The sequence below is a fragment of the Myotis myotis genome, unplaced genomic scaffold, assembly GCF_014108235.1.
Source record: "Myotis myotis isolate mMyoMyo1 unplaced genomic scaffold, mMyoMyo1.p scaffold_m19_p_6, whole genome shotgun sequence".
Lineage (NCBI taxonomy): Eukaryota > Metazoa > Chordata > Mammalia > Chiroptera > Vespertilionidae > Myotis > Myotis myotis.
Window position 1 is genome coordinate 67,328,505 of NW_023416368.1, and position 23,630 is coordinate 67,352,134.

Here is a 23,630-nt window from a genome sequence, read left to right on the forward strand (position 1 = left end):
TTTTTTTCAACTCCATTGGGTAAATAACAAGGAATGGGACTGCTGAAACATATGATAAAAGTATGGATATTTATCCACTTTTTCCTCTCTTCAAAGACTTCTACTATTCTTTTGTCTATTTGGAAACAACTTCACCAAGCAATATTTGAAGCTTCCTTTGTTGTACTTTTTTCTAATTCTTACTCTTTTCCTTGTAAAGAAATAGTATGAAGCAAGAAAATGGCTTAGGAGGAAATGAATTCCTTATGTTTATTATTCAGAGAAGGCTATCAGCTGGGTTCCATGTAGGCCCTGTGTCATTATCACACAGGCTTCTTGTAGTTGACTGCTCATCTTGCTCCCTTCTGTGGACGGTCATCATTCAACCCTGTTCTCACAGCTGACAGGTTTCAGGAAATATAGAAGTGTACACAAAAGTCCATTAATGAACATTTCGTAGACAAACTTCAAAGCTAATATGTATGGCAAGCAGAACTGGAGAAGACCTCCACTCAACCCAGCATTTCCTTCCTCCAAATACACGTTGGTTCCATGCTCAGAGGAAGGAGCCTATTAGTCTTTAGGAACACTGGGGAAATCAGAGCTATCTGAGAGGACACGACGGGGCCTTATCTACAGACAATCATCAATGACAGTATTCAAGGAGGAATTCAGCCCTCAAGAACCCCTCTCATATATTTTGAACTTCTTGGTCTGTAGGCCCTTTTCTGGGGGCATGGGGAATATGGGCTGTGGTAAAAGATATAAACTAGAAAATCATTAAAGACAACACATTTGTCCAAAGGACAGCAATCTAACAACCTTGAGAGGAACAAATATATGCCTACTGCCTTGCTATTTTTCATTAAGTGGCTGTCTCTCACTTTTTCCCCCTACACATACGACACATTGTCCCCTTTCTCTCCATTCTAAACTGTCAAAATCACATTATTCCTTTTACTTTAAATATAACCTTGAATTCCATCTGCTATAACCATGACAGGAGTCAACCAGTACATTTTACAAATATTGTATCAACTGCAACTCAGCAAATCAACCTGTAGCTACTAAATATATACGTAGCTATAATACAGGTCGATAAAAGTGTTGCTGATGTGCTATGGGCATAATGGTGAAGGAGAATTTAATTCTACCTTGGGCTCGGAGAAAGCTGAATAGAGATGTCTCAATAATTGATGTTTATTGAGTGCTTACATTGTGCAAAGTGTTTTACACAAATTATGTCTTTAATTCTTATAAAAACAGAGGGAGACAGATCGTATAATTATCATCTCTACCATACAAACAAGAAAACTGAGTGCTGGGGAGTTTAATATGCTCAAAGCCATTTTGATACCAAGAAATGGAGACAGATTTTAAAGCCAGCTAGACTAGTATCAAATTACTCACCATTAACCATTATGCTAAAAGCCTCTTCAGACATGGAACATTTGCCAGAAGAACAAGAAAAGAAGTGGGCAGAACATTTCACTAGGAAAAATACTCAAACACAACAAAAATCTATGATTATAAAAAATACAACATCTTTAAAGAAGAAGAGTACTAGCTAACCCTTACACTGTACCTACTATGGATCAGATACTGCTCTAATTGTTTTTGTTATTAACTCATTAACCCTTAAAACAACATCATCAGAAAATACCTTTTGAAAAAACATCCCTACTTAACAGAGGAAGAAGCAGAAGCACAGAGAGTTGAAGTGACATGCCCAAGATCACACAGCTAAGGAGAGTGGGACTACACTGTGAAAACAGGCAGTCTGGCTCCCGAGTCTGCATTCACCCCACACAATGAGTTCCCTGCCGCAATAAGGCTGCAATGTGCCACAGGGGAAAGCTGCAGACCAGGCTGTGAAGCCACATGGGCCAGCTTACAAGAGGCTATGCCAAAGATATTGGACTTTAATCAACAGGTCCATGATTTTCAACAGGAGTGGGAATGATGCCACATTAATGACCTGTGCTATGCACTTAAAAAACAAAGCCAATGGTTGTCTTATTTTCATAGTTGAGAAACATGTATTTTTTGTGTAAGTGGAACACCTAAAATAAAACTTGGCCAAATCAATATTGACCGATCTAGATGTACATTCTAATAAATTCAACTTTTTCCTTAAGAGCAAGTCTGAAGTAGCTAAGGATTATACACTCTTGAGAGTGATAGCAGAATAGAATAAAAACCTAAGAATTACATGTTCAGCAAAAAAGACTAGGTTAAAATATGCTGAGAAACAGTACCTTAGGCAATGTTTATCCAGGTTATTATAAAGGAATATAAGATTGTTGAAAATAAAGTTACCTCTAAAATACTTAGAAGAATGTCTCATTTATATAACACTAGAGGCCCGGTGCACAAAAATTTTTGCACTCGGGGGGGGGGGGTCCCTCAGCCTAGCCTGTGACCTCTCGCAGTCTGGGACTCCTCGGGGGATGTCCAACTGCTGGCTTAGGCCCGCTATCCAGGGGATTGGGCCTAAGCTGGCAGTCAGACATCCCTCTGGCAGCCCGGGAGCCCTTGGGGGATGTCCACTTGCCAGTGGGGAGCAGGCCTAAGCTGCAGTCGGACATCCTTAGCGCTGCTGAGGAGTTAGGAGGGGCTCCTGCCACCACCACTGTGCTGGCAGACGTCAGCTCCCTGTGGGAGCGCACTGACCACCAGGGGGCAGCTCCTGCATTGAGTGTCTGCCCCCTGGTGGTCAGTGTGTGTCATAGTGACCAGTCATTCCCAGTCGTTCTGCTGTTAGGATCAATTTGCATATTACCCTAATATTATATAGGATAGAGGCCTGGTACACGGGTGGGGGACGGCTGGTTTGCCCTGAAGGGTGTCCTGGATCAGGGTAGGGGTCCCACTGGGGTGCCTGGCCAGCCTGGGTGAGGGGCTGAGGGCCGTTTTCAGGCTGGTCACACCCCCTTAGGATGGGGACCCCACCGGGGTGCCTGGCCAGCCTGGGTGAGGGGCTGAAGGCCGTTTTCAGGGTGTGGGGGTGTCCCGCAGGGGTGCCTGGCCAGCCTGGGTGAGGAGCTGATGGCCATTTTCAGGCTGGCCACGGCCCCTGGCAACCCAAGCTTCCAGCCTCTCCTTTTTTTTTTTTTTTTTCAGCACCTCCTTGAGCAGAGGCCAGGCTGGAAGCAGTAATCTGGGATTTATTTATCTTATATAATTGAAACTTTGTAGCCTTGAGTGGAGACCAGGGCCGGCCAGGGCAGGCAGGAAGCTTGGTTTTCTCCATTGCTAGGGGCAACCCAAGCCTCCTGCTCACTCCAGCTCCATGGCCGCCACCATCTTAGTAGGGTTAATTTGCATACTCGCTCCTGATTGTCTGGTGGGTGTGGCTTGTGGGTGTAGTGGAGTGACAATTAATTTCCATATTTCCCTTTTATTAGTGTAGTTGCTTTATAAGTGTTAATATGTTTCAAAAGTCATGAATACATAGCCCAGGCTGGTGTGGCTCATTTGATTGGGCATCTTCCTGTGCACTTGCCAGTTCAATTCACAGTCAGAGCACATGCCGGGGTTGTGGGTTTGATCTCTGATAGGAAGTGTGGAAGAGGCAGCCAATCGATGTTTTACTCTCACATGGACATTTATCTCTCTCTTCCCTTCTCCCTTCCTCTCTCTCTAAAAATCAATAAAAATATTTTTTTAAAAAGACATTAATGCATTATAATCAAAAGGAATCTCTATGATCAGGCTCAATGTCCAAGTCTACCACCTGAGCAAATCATGCAAATTCTGTGTCTCAACTTTTATTATCGTAAATGTGTGCAATAAATGTAACTCACTTTTTCTCATATCATTGTTGTCAGATTAAATTACTTATACATATAAATATATATATATACATGTGCATGGGTATGTTTTATATATGCAAATGTATGTACACATGCACATATACACACAAATAAACATATACAAAACTTTTAAAGAGACCCAGACATAAATGAAACACTATAAAGTTTAGCTATTATCTGTGTTTAAAAAGGGGAATCAATGTTATACTAATTCATTATCAAAAATACTATGACCCATTTTTTTAATGCAATTAATATTAAAAAGCAATTAAATGATGGACTTTCGGTGATAATGACCTGTGAAAGTAGGCTTACAACTATATTAAAATTACCACTCTGGTTGGGGTGTTGATAATGGAGGAAGGTATGCAAATGCTGGTACAGAGGTTATGTGGGAAATTCTCTGTACTTTCTGTTAAATATTGCTCTATTGTCTCAGCTTGTTCTTTTAAAAATAGTATTTAAAAGAGTGTTCCAAACCCTCTATAGCCTTACCAAAAGAGTTATGGAGAGCTATGTACTTAAAAACATGATTAAAATTCATTTATAGTTATAAAAAGAATTTACATATAAAATGATAGACATTATTTTACATCTTAAATCTGCCCTATCTATCTACCTATTATCTTTCTATATAATAAATCTCTGACAGAATACCCAACATTTCTGAGCTTCAGTATTTCTTTTTATAAAATGAACATACTAATCTTTAGTACAAAGCATTAGGGTTGTAAAAACAAAATCAATTTAAGGCACTTAGTAGAGCTTTACACATATTAAATGTACAATAAATGGTGGGATTCATTCTCCCTATGGGCAACTTTACTGCATTCATATAACATAGAGATGAAATCTTAGATAAGCATAAGGAACATTATTTTAAAGTAGTTATAAGTTCAATTCAGTTAAACAAACATATTTGGGACTCTACAACTCAGTTCATATGATTAAATCTTCCCATAATAAAAATATTTCAACATTGTAGCAGTGGAACTATAAATACTATAGTCATTCATTTAATTACTATATAAAGAAGTCCTAAACTTCTTTTGAATATGGTCATTAAAATTATGGATTCTAGCCCTGGCTGGTGTGGCTCAGTTGGATGAGCATTTGTCCCATGCACCGAGAGGTCTCCGATTCGAATCAGGGCACATGCCCAGGCTGCAGGCTCCATCCCCAGTAGGAGACATGCAGGAGGCAACCAATTGATGTTTTTCTTTCATTGATGTTTCTAGCTCTCCCTCTCCCTTCCTCTCTAAAATTCAATAAAAATACATATTCAATAAAAAAGTATGGATTCAAAAGTGCATAGTTCAAATAGAGGAGTAGTAGCACTCACCTTTTGACATAAATTTTGATGAATAGCATTTTAAATTAGTTCTATTATCCTTTTAGATAAGCCTCCTTGGGAAGCCAAAAGCATTCCTTTATTGATTTTTTTGTCACCCTCTAGTGTAAATGGAACAGAATCAACATGACTAGTTTTGTCCTACAACAACATCTTCAACCTTAATCTATCTTATTATTCTAAACCATTTTTTACTATCAGCGGCATTGATTGGGGCTCAAAACACTGATCTAGAAATAGTGTTAATTATCTGCAGCTGCATGGACAGCAAAGGGAGCTTAAAACATGGGGCATCATGCTCACAATTCACAAAAACAATGAATCAAAAATCACTCAGCTATATAAGCATCTATTAAAATTTCCCCAAGATAACAATAAAAAAGTGGGTCATACCTAAATAGACACTTCTCCAAAGAGGACATACAGAAGGCCAATATACATATGAAAAAATGCTCAACATCATTGATCATCAGACAAATGCAAATTAAAACCACAATGAGATATCTATCACCTCACATCTGTTAGAATGGCTATCATCAATAAATGACAAGTGTTGGCATGCATGTGGAGAAAAGGGAACCCTGGTGCATTGTTGGTGGGTATATAGATTGGTGCAGTCATTAGGAAAGCAGTATGGAGGTTCCTTAAAATATTAAAAAATGGATGTTTTATGACCCAACGATTCCACTTCTGGGGATTTATTTAAGAAACCCAAAATACTAATTTGAACAAATGTATGCAACCCTATGTTTATTGCAGCATTATCTACAATAGCCACGCTATAGAAGCAAGCCAAGTATCCATCAATAGATGAGTAGATAAAAATGCTGTGGTAATATATATATAACAGAATACTACTGGGCCATAAAAAAAATAATGAAATCTCACTATTTGCGACAGCATAGACGGACCTAGCGGTATTATACTCAGTGAAGTAAGGCAATCTGAGACAGACAAATACCATATAATTTCACTTATATGGAATCTAAACAACAATTATAAATGAACAAACAAAATTGAAACAGACTCACAGACACAACAAATGAATCGGTGGCTGCCAGAGAGGAGTGGGATTGACAGGCTGGGTGAAAAAAGTGAAGGGAGTGAGAAATACAAATTGGTAGTTAGAAAATGGTCATGGGGATGTAAGTAAAGCATAGGAAATATGCTCAGTAATATTGCAATGACTATACAGAGTGCCAGTTGGGGTACTAGAAATATCGAGGGGAATGCTTTGCAAAGTACATGGTTGTCTAAAACTGTACACCTGAAACCAATACAAAATAAAATTGGAAGAAAAAAAAATGGGTCATTTTCAAAGCCTGGCAAGCCATTATATATATATATATATATATATATATATATATATATATATTACATTACACCATATAATTAGTTATGTTACCATTGTGGAAAATGTGTTGTATTTAAGGTATTTTTCATTGTTCATAAAACTATTTAGTTTTAACTGGTGATGATAATGGTGACAAAAATCCAACACAAAGACATGGGTATCATCCTTATTTGAGGCCAATTATTCACAGGGGAAAAAAAAAAAAAACCCACACAAAACAGCAAGAGACAAATATCTAAATTTATGACCTTGAAGATGACATGTTTGGATAGTTGACCCAATCTTCTCTAGTGGCTATTGTGGTCAAAGCTAGTGTAAAACACACAGTGAGACTCCTAATAAGGCTATTTCTTTGATTTCAGACAAGTACAGTCATGAACCTTATAATGAGATTTCAATCAATAATATGCCTCATACACAATGGTGGTCCCTTAAGATTATAATGGAGCTAAAAAGTTCTGCTCACCTAGTCACCTCATAGTCAACCTAATGTCCTAGTGCAATACATTACGGTTTTTTGCAGTCTCGGTCTGCCCATATTAATGCTATCAGTTAGAAATGCCCAGATACAGTCAACTGGGTCCCTGTGACCTTCCCACAGACATTCTCCTTTCCGAACCAATCTTAGAACTGAACTGATTCTTTCGGTTCTTATTGGGATTGCAAGATGCCCTTCAGTGATAACCATGGGAACACAGGCCTGAGGTTCTGCTTTTACTGGGGATGGGGGTGGGGGACTAGGGTTCTAGGGATCACTCTTTACTGGTTAATTTAAAACATAAGAGTGGGAATTTAAAGTGCAGAAAGAGAAAAAGAAAAGTAGCCTGGCTGTCCATTTGTCAAAATCAACCAAGATCTGAGACAAAGAAGCCTCAGTGGGCATGTGAGGCCTGGCTCTCAATGTAGGCATGTGGCTGGCCATGTGTTTATTGCAGAGAGCCTTCCCTGAAGTGGGTGCTATCTTTGAAACGGATGCCTTTCTGAAGTGAATGCCTCAACAATCAAATCTTAAATCAGGCCCTTGCATTACAAAAAGAAAGGGCAACTGCCAGGGTTTACACCGCAATCACTGACTCCTTTGTGGTGTTGCTGGCATAGACAAACCTACTTACTGTGCTGTCAGTCTCATAAAACCATAGCACATTCACTATAATAGGAGGCTGTACCTTCTAAGTTTGTATAAGTGCACTCCCTGACAGAATGTATTCCAATCATGAAGCAGGGCATGACAGTATTGTTATTTAATATATGAAGTAAGGATATATTTAGCAAATATTTCACTTATTTACAAATCTAAGGCAAGGGTATACCAGTTTCTTCACCAGTTGTTATGGACTCACCTCTCCCTCATATTTTCCTATCCCCCTTTTCCATTTTTTTATGGCAGTAATTTATGATTGGCTCATTAGATGAGTGCATTTTAGTATTTGTGGATTGACTCATGCCCTTCTCAGACCATCTTCAACAAATAAGCACAAAGCACACAGAAAATAATTTTTAGACTTACGTTATCTATATTGACCAGTTCAATTGATCAAATTACTCATTTTTAATGTAATACAAATAGCTATTTTAATACACTCTTCAAAGAAAACATATACTAGTCACCTGTCAAGTTCTAAGTATAAGGTGTGAATAAGACATAGACCCCCACCTTCATAAAATTTCCAGATAATTAAAGAAGATTGATATTATACAATTCATTTATGACCCATGAAGGGAGGGTTACCAGATGGGAAGTTCAGGGCTCTAAGGTAATGAAGAAATGGGTGTGAAATCCAGGTAGGAGGAGTCAGGGGTGGGCTTAGGAAGACCTCATTGGAAAACAGGATTGCCCCTGCAAAGGCAAATAGCTACTTCCACTTCTTTCAGCTTTTATGAGATCAAGGAAGAAAGAAAAAAAAGCTGTTCCTTTAGATGAAAAAAGTAGAATTTCTAATCTGAACTATGTCAATACCCAACATTTATTAAGTAAGCCCTTTTTCTGCTTTCTGTACCCCATCCCCATAATACACACAAACCCCCAAATTTAAGATCTACATAATTTCTAATAGCTGCCTTCATTGATCAAACCGCTTGGCAATACTCTCTCTTCCTAAGTGTTGTAGAAACATTCACTTAGGTACTCACATCCTCAAAGCAAATAAAGCATATCAAATATTAATCTTAATATCAATTCTTTGGAAAATAGTTATTTATTTATTGAATTTAATGTATATTAGGTCTATGTTTTAAAATAGTGTCTATCAGAATTAGAACAGGACTAAATTCTGTTCCCATAAAATCTTTGAAGTCCTCCTACTTTACTAGTAAAGCATAACTCTCTCTGCTAGGGTCCCAGCCCACCTGTGCATCTAAGGCCGTGGTCCGCAAACTGCCGCTCGCAAGCCACATGCGGCTATTTGGCCCCTTGAGTGTGGCTCTTCCTAAGCCTTAGGAATACCCTAATTAAGTTAATAACAATGTACCTACCTATATAGTTTAAGTTTAAAAAATTTTGCTCTCAAAAGAAATTTCAATCCTTGTACTGTTGATATTTGGCTCTGTTGACTAATGAGTTTGCCAAACACTGATCTAAGGGGAAGGTGGCAGTGGCTCTCTACTTAGGATGCTTATACTAAGATAACATTTTATTGGTTTCTGAGGGTCTTTAACTTGTGAAGAAAGTTTCCTTTTGTCCCTAGTCTTTGTTTAAAAATAAGAGAAGCAGTGAGATGGCACAGTTGTAAAAAGCATGGACTTTGATGTTAGTAAATATAGAGAGGAATCAATGCTCTGGCCATTCCTAGCTTTGTGATCTGGAGTCAGGAACATTAACCTCTCCTGGCTTCGGTGTTCAGCAGTTATAGAAAGGAGAGTGTCCCTCTGTCCCAGGGGTGATGCTAACTGTGAGGTCTTCATTTGCTCTTTGACTTGGATTCAGGAGGCCAGGGGTGAAATGGCGGATGAGCCTATTCAAAGGTGTTAACTGTGGGTAGACGGAAACCTGTCCCTGAGTCTCAAACTTGTGATAAAGCAGTGTTTGATTTTATATGAAATCACTGACCATGTCTCTGCAACTTAGGTGAGGAATTATACAGAATTCATTTCAACACCATCCTCCTATTGATTTTTCAAGTAAAAACCCACTGGCCACCCATTCCCCCATACATCATTTCACATACTGATATTTTAAATGTTTGGTGATTAATTAATAGAGCTTCCAAGACATTCAGAACCTTTTTGGAACCCCAAGGAAATAAATAGAAAAATACAATTCTGGCCCAAAGTTTTGGTTATCCCTTTGCAAAACCAACAAAAAGGTCATGACTGAGTGGGGATATATTACTGAGAACTCTGATTCACCCTTCTGGGCCTTCTCACAGTGTGTTGACTTTATAAAAGTGCTATTTCTAGGAGGCCTTTTACACTTTATATGCCCAAACTGCCCTCTCTCACTCCCTCTCCCTCTCAACTGAAGGTACATTATTGATATGCCATGACATGATTCTTTGTTCCAGGTGAACTCATTCCCAAGCCCTCTGTCTTGGTTGCATTAGCCTATCTTGGTATTTGAAATCTGCCAATATAGATTTGAAATTATGGAACAAAGACTTACAATCTTTTCAGCATATAATAAAGGGTTTTACCTATATGTGCCTTAGATTAATAAGGAACAACAAAGAAACAAATATTTGCTCTTTTCTAGATATGCTACTTATATTTATTCTCCAATGTTCTTACTCTCTGTCTGTTGGTGTATATGAATAATAGGATTTAGATGTAAGTGCACTAAAACTAAAATCCGATTAGTCTCTCAACATACCCAGACAGAGAAAGCCCCATCATGCTCATTCGATGAAAAGCACAACACGAATTAGTCCCACTATCCGAGAAAAGAGCAACTCTCATGAAGTCCTCTTCCACACCCCAACCAGGGATCACATCTGCAACCCTGGTGCATCAGGGTGATGCTCCAACCCACTGAGCCTCCTGGCCCGAGCAGAATTCCTTTCAAAGTGATAAAGGGAATGCGTACACCTGCTTGCTTCAGTCAGTTATCCGATGACTTCACTTTTGGTTGTGGCAAGTGCCAATCCTTAAACTCAGCCGCAGACTTCACAGGCTATTTCTAAACTACTGATTCTTCTCCAAATAGAGTCTGTCTTACAGGAGCAGTGGTGATCATTATAAAAGATGTTTAAAACCCTTTCTTCTCCTCTTACAATTCTGTGTCAGCCTTCAAGGAATAGACTACAAGGACTCCACCAGTATGAGTGCTTCCATAAATAAATGTTCCAGGTCGTATCTTTATTTTGTGACTTTTAATTTTTTTTAAAATAAACATCAATCCTTTTTTTCCATTTAACTTGTCTTTAAATAGAATGTTTTAGTGGGCATAAGAAACAATATTTAGAGGGTACAAAAACTGTACTTGTTCCTTAAACTTGAAAAAGCATAAGCAGGTAAATATACTACTTTAATCCAATCTTCACAAAATCCTCTTTATTTATAATATATGCCTAAACTCCATAATCCCTAGTAAATCTGACTGATAATGTTTCACCCAAGTGAATCAAAATTGCATTAACCAAGGTTCGGAAGCTCTTTCAATAAAACTCTGGATGAACGCTTAGCATACATTGCCAAATATTTACACTCTGCAGTTATTCATGGTATAAGGAGTACCATTCAATCAGTGGCATTTAATTTAACAATGTTTACCTGTGTGTAAGCCTCCGGTGACTAATGCAGACTGCGGTCTGAGAATCTTGAGCAATGCATACTTTATGGCGACTACATTTCATCTTTAAGCATGGATCTTTAGCTGGATCTAAAGCTAGAGAGAGGGGGTGGGTGGAGAAATTTGTACAGAAATTATTAAATTGAGCTTGTGCAAAATGGGGGGCTCTAATCCCATCAAACACAATTTGATCCAGGAATTTAAATAGCATTTAGCTATAAATTGTCTTCATATTCCTCTTCTATTAAGCAATACTTCTGCTTATACCCACATAACTCAGAGTGAATACTTGCACTGTAGTCTCATCCACTCTACTCAGAAGTTAAATGCATATACTCCTATGATCAATGTGTAATCAAACAGGAATGTTAACACCAAAACTTCTTCTAGTTGCTACTGCCTCCTAAGCAGTAAAGGTGGAGAAATAAAGTTGGGGTATGCTACTGTAACACTTCTGTCAGTTGAGAATTACACTGAGTGGCCAAATTATTATGACCGGCCAGATTATTATGACCACCCATCAGTATGCTGGGCCACCTTTTGCCTTCAATACTGCGGTGATTATTCTTGGCATTGATTCCACGAGATGTTGAAAGGTGATGCAAGGAATCTGACACCATGCCTGATGAATAGCACTGTCCAGTTCTGTGAGATTTGATGGTTGTGGAACCAGCTGCCTGATGGCTCTTTTAACTTTGTCCCACAAATGCTCAATTGGATTGAGATCTGGTGATTGTGGGGGCCACCTAAGCAAGGTAAAATCTCCCTCATGTTCTTGAAACCACTCCTGCACAATACGAGCATCATGGCATGGCACATAGTCTTATTGGAAGAAGCCATCTCCATTGAGATACGCCATCAACATGATAGGATGAACTTGATCAGCAACGATACTTAGGTATGTTGTGCTATTCAGACATTTATAATGATCTGACCCTCTAGCAACTTCAGTAAGAAATCATAGCTAATTTGCCTACAAACATCAGGTGGTCATAATAATCTGGCCACTCAGTGTATATATACTTCTCTTATCTAGATTCAGGTGGGTAGAGAAAATGGATTAGACCCAAGGAGATATTATTGGGCATTAATGGGATTTTGGATGTCCAGAAAAGTCTACAGCTATACTTAGGGTGCTGGCTGTGTGTCTCATAGTAAGAACTGAGACGTTGCATTTTTTCAATTGTTTGTGTCTGACATTTATCCAGACAAAACCTCTGTCTTGGTAGTTGCCAACACAAAGACTGTGCGATATTTTAAATAATAGTCTTATTGAGAAATAATTCATGTGCTATACAAATCATTCTTGTAATGTTCAAAATTCATTGGTTTTTAGTATATTCACAGTTGTGACTATTATCATAATCAATTTAGAACATTTTTATACCTCAAAAAATACCCATACCCTGTAGTTATCATCCCATTTCCCCCAAATCCCTCTCAATAACCAATACTAGGGACTCAATAATCTAATTTCTGTCTCTATAGATTTGCCTATTCTTCACATTTCATATAAATGGAATCATACAAAATGTGACCTCCTGTGACTGCCTTCCTTTATTTGGAACAATGTTTTCTTTCAAGGTCTAACCATGTTGTAGCACGCATCACTACTTCTATTCTTTTATGTTGCTGAACAACATCATTCCATTGTAAAATATGCCACACTTTGTTTAGTCATTTACTAATTGATGGGAATTTTAACTGTTTACTCCTTTAGGTTATTATAAATAACTAGAGGCCTGGTGCATGAAATTTGTACATGGGTAGGGCCCCTAGACCTGGCCAGTGATCAGGGCTGATAGGGGCCCTCTGGCTGCGGGCCAGGGCCTTCCTTCATTCCGCACTGCCCCCTGATGGTCAGTGCACGTCATAGCGAGCGATTGAACTGGTTTCCAGGTCAAACTCCTGAGGAGACATTTTGCATATTATATATATATATATGTGTGTGTGTGTGTGTGTGTGTGTGTGTGTATATATATATATATATATATATATATATATATATATATAAATGCTGCTATTGATAATCACTATGGGTGATGGTTAGTGATATTTTGTTGTCATATTATTTTGGGGGGGGGGGGGCGGAAAGTCAGAGAGGGGGTTGGCACAAATAAGAAAATGACACTGAGCATCTAGTTTGGGTACATGTCCAAATTGAGAGGAAAAAAAAACATGAAAGATGGCAAACTAAAAAGAAAGTTCTAGAACACATAGAAAAATGTAGCTGGGGTGACTAGAAAAATGTGCACTGGAAGGATTTGTGGGAGCTCTGGGCTTTCACTGGACATGAAATGTGGATTTTAGCCAATCTTCTTTAGATCTTAAACCTGGGGTAAATCAGAACTAACATGCAAGGTACAAATCAAATTTAGCTTTGAAAAGCACACTTAAGCACTACACTAAGTACAGTGAATATACTTTGATGACCAATGAATTCAATAAAACACACATATAGACTAATATAAATATATATTATTTCTGTGAAAATACAAAGTATATACTTCTGCAAAAATTCTTATTTGAGATTCCACATAAGCATGAGATATAAAAATAAAGAATATGAACATATTGTTTAAAATGTTAAATTATATATATATATATATATATATATATAGTAAAAAATAGTCAATGTATTAAATACATCTATTTGGAACACAAATATTTCAATTTCCTAACTTGTTTTTACAAATAATTATTATATCAATTATAGATTCTTTTAAATTCTCAGTAATTCTAACAATTAAGATAAGCTACATTAGTCATTTTATTCTCCATAAAATATTGAAAATACTTTGTTCACTATGCAAATACAAATTGCTAAAATGCTCTCATACTATCACAGCTTCAACTGTCACTAATTTAAAAACTGTCTCATAGAACTATTGTATCTTAGAGCTATACAAAATAATAAAAATCAATAACTTAGAGTGCATTAAAGTGTTTTGAGCTATTTCTACTTCTTAGTCTATTTTAATTTTTAATTATTACATAACATTTAATATGATTAAAATTATACAATTCTGCCTAACAATTAAACAATGTCATTGCACCTACCACTATACCTTATATTCATGTCATACACTCATCATCAGTATAGTTAACTAGGATATATTACTCAGAAAAATAAGTTTTTATTTTCAGATAAGACACTACAGTACATATAAAACTATCGTGGTTAACCTAATCTAATTACTCTTGAGTGCAAAATATTAACAGTTATTTTTAGTTATTTCTCCCAGTTTTCTTTATCTATACATACTACATTAAATAATTTACAAAAGTTCCATAACTTCTCTTATACTATATCCATTTAAGAGAAAACAGATCTCAAAAATTGGTATATAAAGAGGATACCATCAGAACAAAGATATCACATGAAAATTAATTTAATGAAATTTTGCATAAAATTCACCATAAATGATAACACAGAGCAGTAGCAGTACTTGTCAGGAGATGGAAAATAGAGTAAAAGTAAACCAGAAGAATCAAACACAGGATCTGCAATAAGGAAAAGATCACTTTCTGTGCATGTGGTTTTAACCATCTGTATTTTTCAGTAGAACTCACATTGTTGGCAGCTTAAAAGCTATAAAACATCACACACTGTAAATACAGATGCCTAAGATTTTATTCTTGAAGTCACAACAATAACAGAAGCATCTTTCTCTTGGCTGAAGCCCATGGATTAGAATAAATTCTGTATCTTAAAGAGCCTGACATAAATTCATCCTCACCCTCTGTTACTATCCTCCTCTTTCCATCTTTTTCAAATTAACAGCTCCCATTCTACTCTGTATTATTGAATTTAACTTTGTTTCAAGCATCCAGTAAAACTATCCCTAGAATGAGTTCTGCTATTGTATTTAAATTCATTTGGCCATCTTCTTGTCTTTATCCATATATTTCAACATCTTTCTGATTGATGTGAACTACTTGGGGACCTGATACTGTTCTGTTGTTGTTGTTGCTTGTTTGTTTGTTTTGTTTTAGAAAATTTCAAACAATTGCCTTATAATTTCAAACAATTGCCTTATAATTTAACCTTTGTAGTACATTTGTGATATAGGCTTTCCCTCATTCTTTCACCAGAATACTTGTTATCTCATACAGAATTCTTCACTTACTGCAGATCACAGTAAGACAGGAAGTGCCCAGCCATATCTAGCTGCTAATGGTGGAAGTGCCTGAGTCAGCAGGTGAGCAATATGAGATGAATGTGAATGTGGATGACATACCTATATGTCACTAAGAAAATATCTAATTCTGGAAGAGAAGTCCCAATGTTAAGGAACTGAAAAGTAAGGACACAATGTAGATGGCAGGTCACGAAAATAAACATGGACAGTGAAAAGTGTTGAATTCTCACTGGAGCAGAGGAACCTTCATTAGTATTCATATTTAGTGCAGGTGGACTTGAAGAAAAGGCAAAAAGTGGCATCACTAAGTTGCAAAAATAGGTATTATTGTTAGAAACAAGAACTGAAGTAAGCTTTAACAGGAAAGATGGAAACTCCTAATCTGTACAAACTCATAAATTTTAACAGTGTTTTTCCACAGGAAGCCTAGATTTTAGAAGAATCATTAAATCCTAATGATTCTAGGCTAAAGCAGTCTTAAATCATGTTGTAGGTAAATTTTAATGGAGTTAATGATGAACCAGTTACCTTAGCTCGGCCAATGCCAGAGAAAGGATTTATTAGATACTTGACTAATATAATAGAAACTTAACCTTCCTAATATTGACACAGATTTTTCAAAGACCAATGTAGTACATGCTAATAATCTCTATGTAGCCTATTAGTTTCATCTATAAAATAAGGAATTTGGACTAGATGATCTCCAAATTCACATTCTGGTTTCATAGTGAATTATCCAATTTTAGCATACAATTTTTGGCACCAAATATCCTACATGAAACAGACACTTCCCTCCACTGACTTGTTTTATTCAAAGAGAGATGTATAAATAGGCAATTAGAATACATTAAGTAGAAATTATGTATGTGTGTGTACACATTTAACTAAATAGACATACACATACACACACACATGAAAGGATCATATAATGGTGAGTGGGGGATAATGAGTGAAAGCTTAAGTAGGTTTTGAAACATAAACAGTGAACACAATGAAAGAAAACTCTGGTATAAGGAAACATTATGAAAGGCAACCTATATAATAAAAGCCCAGCGACCATAACGGTGTCACAACTAGAATGACCGCATGGCCAGTAGCTATGAGGTGCATTGACCACCCCCAGCCCGCAGGCTTTGATCGCCGGATAGCAAACAGGGAACCAGAGTGGGTGGCAGTGAGGCAGGACTGGGAACTGGCAAGTGGGCAAAATGGCAGACCTCTTGATCCCTCCCCCTGGCCCGCAGGCTGCAATCATAGACAGACGGTGAACAGGGAACCGGGGTGGGTGGAGGCAGTGGGGTGGGACTGGAGACTGGTGAGAAGGCGGAAGATGGCCCTAATCGCAGGCTAGGCTTAGGGGCCCTACCTGCTCCCGATTTCGTGTGCTGGGCCTCTAGTAAAAGTATAAAAAGGATGCCCTATTCCTGGAATGACAGATTTCAGGATTACTGAAATAACATGCTCTGTGCCATCAACTTTTGTGATAAAACACTGATGGAAAACTCTTTACTTAAAGAGTTTTATCTCAAGTTAATACCATGTCATTGAATGGTTTTAAACTGGTAAGTGGTGTAATTGGGTTTGTGTGGTAGAATGATCACACACAAGAATTTTGAGAGGCTCTGAAGAATATATGATCAAGATGGGGAAACTAAATGTCAGCAACAGAAAGGATAAGAATCCATTGTAAGGAAATTAATCATGAAGACTGGCATGGGAACAATGATGACTACAGAGCAGAAAAGGAAGATGATTTTGAGGGAATCAAGCACTGGTCTGTTTGAATAGGTATTCTGAAGCAACACCACCAGAATCAACTGAATTAACTTCCAGCTCCTCATTTCCACCTTTTGTGGATTTTTTCTGATATTAATATTGATGTAACTGATTTTCTTTTTATTAGAACTTGCCTGTCAATTCTCCCCCCAGTTCCTTTGTTTTTAATTCTTACCTTTTCTATTTTATGTGAAGCCCTCAAGAACCCTTCGATAGACTTATAAATCAAATCTATCCCTATTTCAGTTTCGTCTACTGTGATTTTTAAAAAATATATTTGGACACTTTTCTATCACTTTATTTTGTGCTTTTTATTTTGCAAGTTTCTTTTCTTTCTTTGTTTTTCTCTCCTCTTTCCTACCTCATAGTCTATTAATTGCATTTTATTTAGTACTCTTTTCCTTTCTGCTAGTTTGGAAGTTACAAAATCTCTTTTAGTGATTTCCTTTAAATGTTTACATGCACAGGTGGCATAGATGAATGAAAGTAATTATATAATAAGTAGTTTATCCTCCTTCTGAAGAGTATCAGGACCTTAGAATACATAACACCAAATCTGTAACATTCTAATTCCTCACCATTTTCAATGATTTACACCTGACTAGGACTTTACCACCAAACCCCTGCAAATGAGTCATTATTTCTATTATTATTTTTCTGACATAGCTAATTAAAATAATAAAATCTAGCAATTTCTTTGCTCATCAGTATTGCAATTCACTTTCCCTTTGCTTTCTCTTGAGTAATTCCCTACAATTTGCTGAAGTATTTTTTTTTTGTAGTTTTTTCAACATGTACCATCTGTGCTATAATTTTGATATATTTTTTCTGAATATATTTTTATTTTCCAGTCACTCTTACAGGATGGTTCAGCCGTGTCTGGAATTCTTATTTGATAATGATGTCTTTCCTAACCACAATGAAGTTATAGTTTCATGTTCTTTTGGCATCAGGTGTCACTAATTAATGTCAGTCGTCAGTCTGTGGCTCTCTGTAAGTGATCAAACTGCACTTCCTGGAGACTGTAATATTTTCTTATCATCAAGGTTTTATGTTAATCTTTTATGTTATCGCTAACTATGATGGCAAACACATACACAAATATGCCCTTCTCTTTGACTTTCAATTAATAACAAAATACAATTATGTGCTGAAATAACTTTTTAGTAGTTAGAAAAAAAATCAAGAAAACAAGACTAAGTTGGATATGCATCATGATTTAAGAGCAGGTGAAATGTGCTATTGATAGTTGGGTTTCAATTTGGGAAAAATTACAACCTCACTAAATAGTAAAACTAAACTATATGTCATCATTTGCTTTTGTTAAAATGTCTCTTTAAGCTTAATCGTGTGCACTCATCTACAATGAAGTGACCAGTAACTCAAATATGATTACAAAAACCTTCTTAATGGTTCAACAATGAAGCATCAGTTATGCTTTGTTTTAGATCTAACAGTTTATTTCACTATAACTCTATGCTCTAAAACTATAGGAGGAACATGTTTTTTGGGGGGAATTTTAAAAAACTTGCCAGATGTTAAAATGAAAGGCTGTGCAAGTGAGCAGCATGGAAAATAGAGCTAATGCCTGATAGTTAATTAGACTTTGACAGCCAATTTTGTGGTGCTAAATGTGATTAAATGTGGCTGCAAGTCTTTGGAATGACTTTCTTAGTTTCAAAGCTTAATATTACTTCAATTACATAAAAGCCATCCAGTCTAACTCTGGTCTCTTCATTACAAACATTAAATGTGGAGTTCCACAAAATTGGCAGATTCATGTGCAATTAATGGATTAATTTAGTTAATAATAAATATTTATCAAAATCATAGTCTTTATTTCAATAATGTCTTATCGTATAAAAGTGTATTACATATATCTAATTACTGCATTGATAAATTGAATTTAACAAAAACTCTAGATGTTACTACAATGCAGAATTTCATATTACAGTTGTTCTAGTCATGTTAAAGGATTGATGAATATATTAATACACCATTCTTTCCCACTCTGTATCACTGTTTTTCTTTGTCATTACATAGTTTCTTCCAAATTTCTAAAAGTGATAACTGCTAATAGCCTTTCTTTTATAAAGTAGATGCATTCCAGCAACATTATGTGTAAAAACCCGTTATTATTAGTGGTTTCTATTTTCCCATCTAGTGTTTGATATATAAAGATGATGATATTGAATCCCTATCATAAAAGTTAATATTTGGGATATTCTTTGCAATATCAGAGCTAAGTACACCTATGATTAAATTCTCACTTGTTAAAAGGCTGCTTGACATATATTTATAAAGAAAAGCCCCTGTAATGTGGAATTATATTTGGCCATTATAATTTGTATCTGTATCGATAGCAATTGAAGTCCTACAAAACCTCTGGTTTCTTGCCCAGCAGCTCTTCTAACCACCTGCTGGAGGAACTCCGGCCCACTTTGAGCGACACTGCATTTCTCAGACCTCTCTCAGGGCATGGGGTTATCTCTATGGAACAAAATCCACAGACTAAACTCCCCATGTCCTCTAATAAACTCATTTTAAAATGTTTGCGTATTTAATAGTAAAAGTAATAATTTCCACATGACTCTTCCTAAAAAAGAATAAAGGTAATTTTTAAAAGACCAAAACAAGCCTCTAAGTATAGACATGCTGCCTCTGAGAGGTGTGTCAAATATTCACACACTCACACACACACACACACACACACACACACACACACACACACAGATGTAGATGTATACACAATATAGTTATTATAATTTAATTCATTCTGAGGTGTGAAGCAGAAGAGAGTCCCTTTTCAATCTGATATAAAATTAAAAGGATATTTTTTTTCTTTACCACTAGAAGAATTATTACAATTTTAAAAGTTGAGCATAAGAAGTGTTGGCAAGAATTTAGATCAACCACTCCTAACACATGGCTGGTGAGAGTATAAAATGGTACAATCAGTGTTATCTAGATCCAATTAAGAAACAAAAGACACAGTAACTCAAGGGGGGGGGGTGTTAAAATAAGGAATTACTAATTATAGCAGAGGAGTAACTATAAAGGTGTAAAGAGAGCTCTAAAGAATACTCTAGTGATGATATAGGTAGGTGTGCTTCCGCCCAGATTAGGGGTTCAGATGTCATTGGAGAAGGTTGTAGAGCATAGGATGGCTAAGAAGTCTATTTGGTTGCCAGGGTCAATGCTGTTCCATAGTCACTGGGAAAGCAGGCGACATGCATCCACTCCTCCCACCCATCCTGTATAGGTTCATCAAAGCTGGCAGGCAAGGAAGCTCAGCTGATACAGGCAAGAGGAAAACGCAGAATACAGGTGGGCCAGAGCTGCCAGGTAGGTACATGGAGTGAAGAGGAGTATGGGGAGCTCATTTGCAATAGCAAGACCTGCTGTGCACAGTGCCAACCAAGACTGAGTTTGCAAGCTTGCCTTGGGATGGCACACGCTGGGCATGATGACAGCATGGAATAACCTGGCATGTCTTCCCTTCATGCACCACTGCAGAAGGGAGGAGAGATAGATGTATCCAAGAGCCAGAAAGAGAAGCCCTTCACTGCAATACCCTTGAAGTCCCCTCTATTGACAAAGCTTAACATGTTGTTTGCTACAAGGTGACAAGCATACAGGATCCAGCTCCATTATTGCAGAATAGGCAATGAAAGGTAGATTGAGAGATGACAGACAATAAATTGGTACCTTCATAATCTCTTTGGAAAATAAGTTGGCATGCTTTTTACAATTAATACCACATCTATGAATATACCCATAATCATTGTTTGAATGTTTACAAAAAGACTATAATAAAATGTTTAGTTAAAAGAGCTCACCTAAATATCTATTAGCAGGTGAGTGAATAAACAAATTGTTTCATACAAACAGAATACTACTTGGCAATAAAACTAACGAAAAAATTAAAAGAAACTTAGAACATGCAATAACATTTGATAAATCTCAAAAACTTTATACAAAACAAAAAACAGCAGATATGAGTGTACACATGGTGTAGTTCCATTTGGGTCAAGTTTTAGAACAAGCTAAGGTAATTAAAGTAAAAGAAGTGAGAACAGTTTAGAACACTGATTGTGTGTGGTGGGAGGGAGAGGGCAAAGCAGGCAGTTTGAGGAATTCCTGGAGTGACAGAAATGTTCTTCACCTTAATTAAAGCTGTGTTGATTCAATTATCTGCACCCACCAAAATGTATCAAAATGTAAAATACATTACTTTAAATGATTGTATTTTATTATATGTAAATTATGCACAACTAAAAAGATAATTTTCTCTTTTTAAATCTCGATTCTCTATGAGATTATTTAAGCCTTCTCAATCACCCATCTCAAGTCAGCAGAGCATACAATAAAAATCAGAGATGACAAATTTCACATCAACATTTAGATACTATAAATCAATTCTTTCCCATCGATGCAGCATATTCTTTTATAAGGCAAATACTGCAAAGTAAAATTAATGAAAAATGAATAATGATAGGAAAGAAAATGCAGAACTGGATCTCACTTCCTTGACTGTGTATTCAACATTTTTGGTGATCTATAAAAGACATTGGGTGTAACTACTGGAATCTGGACATCCTAGAAATGAAGAGAGGTTTAGTATATATACAGACCTTTAAAATTAAGACTGTTTTATAGAATCAATGACTTTATTGGCTGAAGTAACAAGTTAATCAAATTTATAGCTAAGAATATTTTTCATGTACATCCAAATCTTCAGAACATGGTCTATGAAGTAAAGCTTTTGAAATGTTCGTCAAATACTTCTTTCAGGAGATTGATGTTGCTTAAGAAGAACTGCAAGGGTAACAATAACCGACTACCTTAGCAAAGCAACAATGATAATCACCCTCACAGGTAAGTGTGCCTTATGGATCTTTCTTGGCTTTCAGTTTGTCATTTCCAATTAATATCATTGCTTATAAAAAAAAAAAATCCTCACTAAGTACTGATCTGGCCCTGGTTAAAGGAAGGTTTCATGGACTACCACCTACGTAGGTGTGATTAGATTAAACCTATTTTGCCCAGATAACTAAATCAAATGATGGTGCATTTTCTGATGCTCATAGCCCTTTTGGTCAAACATTGGACATTTTTGTTGACTAAGGTATTTATCTCCAAATCATTAAAAAAGTATTTGTAGTCAGTTTTGAAGGCTGTAAATTGACAATGCAATATTATCTGATCAAATTATTACAACAGAATCAAATTCTAATGAATGGCATAAAAGCCTCTAAAACTATAAGAGGTGGCACCATATCATATTCCAAACATAATGGAAGCAGCAGAGATGAATGGCCATAAGGTTAGCTCTTTTTGTAGTTTCTATATGAAGTATTAGAAGTATATTTTTCTGCTAGCTATTAGAAAGTAAAAAGAACATCATTAGAACCAGACCATATAATAAGACAATGGAACTGAAAAGTGGGAAATTCTAAAGTAGTCCATGATTGACAAATGGGGAAATAGAACTGAATAGGGTACAATGTTGCTGTATATTACTGCTCAACTTTGAAACTTATAGAAAGGATAAAATATTTCAAAAATTGTGACTTTGCATTACAATATTGTCTTATGAAGTACTAAACTTTTATTCAACACTATCTAACTTTCCGGTAAAGAAAGTACAATAGCCTGGCCAGTGTGTCTCAGTGGTTGAGCATCGACCTATGAACCGAGAGGTCACGGGTTCCATTCCCGGTAAGGGCACTGCCCAGATTGCAGGCTAGATTCCTAGTAGGGGATGTGCAGGAGGCAGCCAATCAATGATTCTCTCTCATCATTGATGTTTCTATCTCCTTCTTCCTCTCCTTTCCTCTCTGAAAGCAAATATATTAAAAATGAAGAAAGTAGAATATATCACTGTGAGATACAAGAAGAGGCAACTAGAAAATATTCAATTTAAATTTACAAATTTAAATAGGTTGGGAGAAAATAATTGGCCCTGATTTATGGGTATGTCAGTAATGAATTCCACTGTGTTATGGTCCTATTCATGGACAATCATGAAATAGAGTAATAAAGGTAAACTACGTTAGGCCAGGTGCAGGGAAGTACACCACATCTACTTTACAAAGGAGAGCTGACTAAGGAGAGATGACTAAAGAGAGATACTGAATCATGGGCCATGGCTAATTTGCTGGCTGTCTAGTCATAGCTGTGGAAAGAACAAGACTGAATGAATGGGGACAAGAGTTCAGTGAGAGAGGTACGTGGATAGTCCTCTAGGAACAGATACAGAGTAGGTAGGTAGTTGTGCTGCCCAAGCACAGCTCTCAATCCTATGATGTGAATCAGTTGTTTTTCAAGTTCGCTAAGACTTTTTCTCTATTCTTCCCACTTACATTGTTCGAGAATTCCATATACAAAATGGCCATGGTTACAGGCATAAAGACTATGCACAGAATATTTTGTTGACTAAATTCTTCCCCCAACCCCATGACTTGAAGGGAGAAACCTTACTCTTACC

At 36.7% G+C, this 23,630-nt stretch overlaps 1 protein-coding gene across 2 annotated transcripts in view; it reads right to left on the reverse strand.

Moving 5' to 3' along the window:
• Window positions 1–23,630, reverse strand: part of SPOCK3 (SPARC (osteonectin), cwcv and kazal like domains proteoglycan 3) — a 336,682-nt gene that overhangs the window by 139,963 nt on the left and 173,089 nt on the right. For both annotated transcript variants that reach the window (XM_036315567.1, XM_036315566.1), the window contains one exon: window positions 11,204–11,318. In XM_036315567.1, coding sequence (XP_036171460.1) covers window positions 11,204–11,318 — 115 coding nt within the window. The remainder of the gene's footprint in view (window positions 1–11,203; window positions 11,319–23,630) is intronic.